Source organism: Rattus norvegicus, chromosome 4, assembly GCF_036323735.1.
Source record: "Rattus norvegicus strain BN/NHsdMcwi chromosome 4, GRCr8, whole genome shotgun sequence".
Classification (NCBI taxonomy): domain Eukaryota; kingdom Metazoa; phylum Chordata; class Mammalia; order Rodentia; family Muridae; genus Rattus; species Rattus norvegicus.
The window spans coordinates 102,119,663-102,125,231 of NC_086022.1; the positions used below are offsets into that span (position 1 = coordinate 102,119,663).

The 5,569-nt window shown below is 38.4% G+C and overlaps 1 gene segment (V, D, J or C); it reads right to left on the reverse strand.

Annotated features, from left to right (window-relative positions):
* Window positions 1-3,456: 3,456 nt before the first annotated feature.
* On the reverse strand, window positions 3,457-4,080 carry LOC502812 (Ig kappa chain V-IV region S107B-like). The segment is given in 2 exon segments: window positions 3,457-3,782; window positions 3,943-4,080. Coding segments are annotated over 2 exon segments (360 nt in total).
* Window positions 4,081-5,569: the final 1,489 nt, after the last annotated feature.

Consider the following 5,569-nt stretch of genomic DNA (forward strand, 5'->3'; position numbering starts at 1 on the left):
CTCTCCCTACTTATTCAATATAGTTCTTGAAGTTGTAGCCAGAGCAATCAGACAACAAATGGAGATCAAGGGGATAGAGATTGGAAAAAAAATGTCAAAATGTCACTATTTGTAGATGATATGATAGTGTATTTAAGTGATCCCAAAAGTTCCATCCGAGAACTACTAAAGCTGATAAACAACTTCAGCAAAGTGGCTGGGTATAAAATTAACTCAAATAAATCAGTAGCCTTCCTCTACGCAAAAGAGAAACAAGCCGAGAAAGAAATTAGGGAAACGACACCCTTCATAATAGTCCCAAATAATATAAAATACCTCGGTGTGACTTTAACCAAGCAAGTAAAAGATCTGTACAATAAGAACTTCAAACCTTTGAAGAAAGAAATTGAAGAACACCTCAAAAGATGGAAAGATCTCCCATGCTCATGGATTGGCAGGATTAATATAGTAAAAATGGCCATTTTACCAAAAGCAATCTACAGATTCAATGCAATCCCCATCAAAATACCAATCCAATTCTTCAAAGAGTTAGACGGAACAATTTGGAAATTCATCTAGATTAACAAAAAATCCACGATAGGTAAAACTATCCTCAACTATAAAAGGACTTCAGGCTGAATCACTATCCCTGAACTCAAGCAATATTACAGAGCAATAGTGATAAAAACTACATGGTATTGGTACAGAGAGAGACAGATAGACCAGTGGAATAGAATTGAAGACCCAGAAATGAACTGACACACCTAAGGTCACTTGATTTTTGACAAAGGAGCCAAAACCCTCCAATGGAAAAAAGATAGCATTTTCAGCAAATGGTGCTGGTTCAACTGGAGGTCAACATGTAGAAGAATGCAAATCGATCCATGCTTATCACCCTGTACAAAGCCTAAGTTCAAGTGGATCAAGGACCACCACACCAAACCAGATACACTCAAACTAATAGAATAAAAAGTGGGGAAGCATCTCGAACACATGGGCACTGGAGAAAATTCCTTGAACAAAATACCAATGGCTTATGCTCTAAGATCAAGAATTGACAAATGGGATCTCATAAAACTGTAAAGCTTCTGTAAGGCAAAGGACACTGTGGTTAGGACAAAATGACAACCAACAGATTGGGAAAAGATCTTTACCAATCCTACAACAGACAGAGGGATTATATCCAAAATATACAAGAACTCAAGAAGTTAGACCACAGGGAGACAAATAACCCTATTAAAATGGAGTTCAGAGCTAAACAAAGAATTCACAGCTGAGGAATGCCAAATGGCTAAGAAACACCTAAAGAAATGTTCAACATCTTCAGTCATAAGGGAAATGCAAATCAAAACAACCCTGAGATTTCACCTCATACCAGTGAGAATGGCTAAGATCAAAAACTCAGGTGACAGCAAATGCTTGCAAGGATGTGGAGAAAAAGGAACACTCCTCCATTGTTGGTGGGATTGCAGACTGGTACAACCATTCTGGAAATCAGTCTGAAGGTTCCTCAGAAAATTGGACATTGGAACTACCTGAGGACCCAGCTATACCTCTCGGCCATATACCCAAAAGATGCCCCAAAATATAAGAAAGACATGTGCTCCACTATGTTCATAGCAGCCTTATTTATAATAGCCAGAAGCTGGAAAGAACTCAGATGCCCTTCAACAGAGGAATGGATACACAAAATGTGATACATCTACACAATGGAATATTACTCAGCTATCACAAACAATGACTTTATGAAATTCATAGCCAAATGGATGGAACTGGAAAATATCATCCTGAATGAGGTAACCCAATCACAGAAAAACACACATGGTATGCACTCATTGATAAGTGGCTATTAGCTCAAATGCTTGAATTGCCCTTAGATGCACAGAACACATGAAACTCAAGATGGATGACCAAAATGCAAATGCTTCACTCTTTCTTTACAAGGGGAACAAGAATACCCTTGACAGGGAATAGGGAGGCAAATTTTAAAAGAGAAACCGAAGACACATCCATTCAGAGCCTGCCTTACATGTGGCCCATACACAAACAGCCACCAAATTAGATAAGATGGATGAATCAAAGAAGTGTAAACCGACTGGAACCGAATATAGATATCTCCTGAAAAACACACCCAGAATACAGCAAATACATTGGTGAATGCCATCAGCAAACCACTGAACTGAGAACGGGACCCCGTTGAAGGAATCTTAGAAAGAACTGGAAGAGCTTGAAGGGGCTCGAGACCCCATATGTACAACAATGCCAACCAACCAGTGCTTCCAGGGACTAAGCCACTACCCAAAGGCTATACATGGACTGATCCTGGGCTCCAACCTCATAGGTAGCAATGAATAGCCTAGTAAGAACACCAGTGGAAGGGGAAGCCCTTGGTCCTGCCAAGACTGAACCCCCAGTGAACGTGATAGTTGAGGGGAGGGCGGTAATTAGGGGAGGATTGGGATGACACCCATAGGGATGGGGAGGGGGAGGAGATAGGGGGATGTTGGCCTGGAAACCTGGAAAGGGAATAACATTCAAAATGTAAATAAGAAATACCCAAGTTGGTCTGGAGAGATGGATCAGCGGTTAAAAGCTCTGACTGCTCTTCCAGAAGTCCTGCGTTCAATTCTGAGAAACCACATGGTGGTTCACAGCCACCTTTAATAAGATCTGGTGCCCTCGTCTGTCATATATATGCAGAACACTGTGTATGTAATAAATAAATAGGACTAAATTTAAAAAGAGAGAGAGATACCCAAGTTAATAAAGATGAAAAAAAGAATATGTTAAATACTCATCAATATCTTGACTTCCTGTGGTGGTGACACATTCTCCTAGAGATGCCGATAGGCAGGCTTGTAACTCTGATACAAAGAAAAAATAATGTTTATTTATTACTTATCTGTTGGCTTATTTGTTTTTCTATAGGTGGAGTGTTTCATTTACTTGTCAGGAAAAGAAAGATAATATGCATGACTGTCAATTAGGTGTTTTTTTTTTTTATTGGAGAGAAAAATAATTTCAAGCACATACTAACAGGACAATTTAGGGAAAAAATTCTGCTAAAAAAATCAGAAGACAGATTAGGATGGATGCTACTTTTTGTAGGATAACAACAGCAGAGTACTTTGAGTAAGTGAATATCCTGAAGAAAAACCACCTATCAAGAATACCCTAAAGTGAAATTAGCAGAAACTAGATGTGAAAGTTCATAAGAACTACCAGTAAAATAGCAAAGAAGACGTGCCTGTCACACTTGCCTTCTACAAATGGAACAAAAATTGAGAATAAATAAGGATAGTCAAAATAGATTATTTGAGAAAAACACTGTAGTACAGTGAAATATTATGAAGACAGCTATCCAAAGATGCAAATGACATTATAATGCAGTACATCCTGTTAGAATACTGCATCAAACCCTTGGCCACATTTTATCTCTAGGAGGAAGTAGCTGGGCCCTAAGGAGTTAGGAGGTTTTTGTTCATGTCTGTATCACTGTGTGGGTGGGGTACTAGTCAACTGCAGGCAGTAATAAATGGCAGCATCTTCAGCCTCCATGGAGCTGATTGTGAGAGAATAAGAGGTCCCAGACCCACTGCCACTGAAGCGATCTGGGACTCCAGAAGCCAGGCTCGATGTGTAATAAATCAAGAGTTTGGGGGAGGCACTTGACTTCTGCTGGTACCAGTACATGTAATTTACACTGGAACTGGCAAGGCAGGTGAGGGTGACCTTCTCCCCCGGAGATGCAGCCATGGTTGTTGGAGACTGAGTGAGCACAATTTCTCCACTGGACACTATGACTAGGAAAAAGCAACATAGAGAGAAAGGGGTTAGTAAACATAGAGATACAAAAATAATTTCAGTATTCAGAAGAAAGGAAAAGAAAAAAATTAGACTCAAATTGCTCAAGGAAAAGAATTTTGGCTGGATTCGGAGCTCAAAATCCATGCCCTATGTTACCTGTGACACTGATTAACAGGAAGCTGAAAATTTGCACCAGAAAATCCATTGTGTATTTGAATTTTGTTTTCTGGCTAACTACTGCTATTCTCGTAAGAACATCTCTTTTAAACAACTGTGACAGGTTTGTGGTTTTTGAAAATGTGGTATGCAAATAGCAAGATATCATCTAGGCTGTTCTTGGCTTATAAACTTGTGGTCCGATTACTAAGGCAAACCAGGTTAAACCAGGACAATATCTACTCATTGGTAGTCACAACAATGCTAAAGAAGGGTATTTATGTTTTCTCTTTCCTCCATTTTAGGACGAAAGTCCCTGTTCTATAGGATTACCCATGTATGTTACTAAAGACCATATTTATTTGATCCATTAAACAAGGTATGTTCAATTGAGTATTTTGAGGTATATTTATCCCATGATAAAGTTGTATACAGAATGATTGTCTGTAATGATCACAGAAAGCCTTGTCTGCTTCCTGTTTTCCTGAATATTGCTTATTAGATATCTCACTACTCATTCCAAATCTGCTCAGATGATCATTCACACAAAGCTAATAGAAAAAAAAAATCCTTCAAAGGTGATATGGAGCCCAGATGTGCTTAGATGCATTTTTGCAATTGTCAAGAACTGATGCCATTCCTAGAAGGACAGGAAAAGTACTCTCCCAATGAAATCCATGGAAACACTGTTCGTGATGGATTTAAAAGAACATGAGATGGAGATTCATGAAGATGCACTCATCTAAATTTACACTGAACAATCACCATTCTCAGTATGCATTGTGTTCTGTAACTGATTAGTTCATGTTTTACTTATTATCTGAGAATATCTGAGAACACTTTTCAAATAAATTACATTTTAGTTATTAAAGATTGCCAGCACCTGAGTGTGTGAATTCATGTATAAATTTGATCAAAAGTTTTACTTTCAGCAAAGACTGAAGGAATGAGGGAGGGCTTACATGAGGAGGTAATGGGTGGAGAGGAAGAACTGATATAAGGTTTTAAAGTGAATAAATCGATGTATTTTAAAAAATAGTTTTACTTTACTTCATAGAAAGGTTCAATTATCTTCCTATAACTTTGAAGATAGCATAGCCATGGTGAAGAATTGCTATGTCTCTAGATCTTCCTTAAGATTTACTTCTCTCAGTAACAAATATTTCCACATTCCTAAGAAGATAGCCCATTGAGCCCCCTTTAAAGCATCCCACTGCTTTCTGAATCCAAAGTCCTAAAGTCCACATTCTCCCAAACAAAAGCATGATCAGGCCTATCACAGCAATACCCAAATCCCTGGTACCAATGTCTGTCTTAGGATTTTATTGCTGTGAACAGACCCTTTGTTATGGAGAGTGATTTGAATTGTGCGGGCCTAACTCAGGATGTTTTAGAGGAAAAAAAATGCTAAGTGCTGTAAAGACTGCTTTTGTGGTATTTTGGTGATGAATGTGGCTGCTTTTTGCCCTTGTCTGAAGAGTCTGAAAAGATTAAGATTAATTGCATTGACAAAGGAAGTCTCAGAAAAGCCCATCATAGACTTTTCTTTCTGCTTAAGTCTCATGGAAAGCACTTTAATGAAAAATGGAAAGTTGAGAAAGAAAAAATAGAAAATATATCATTGGAG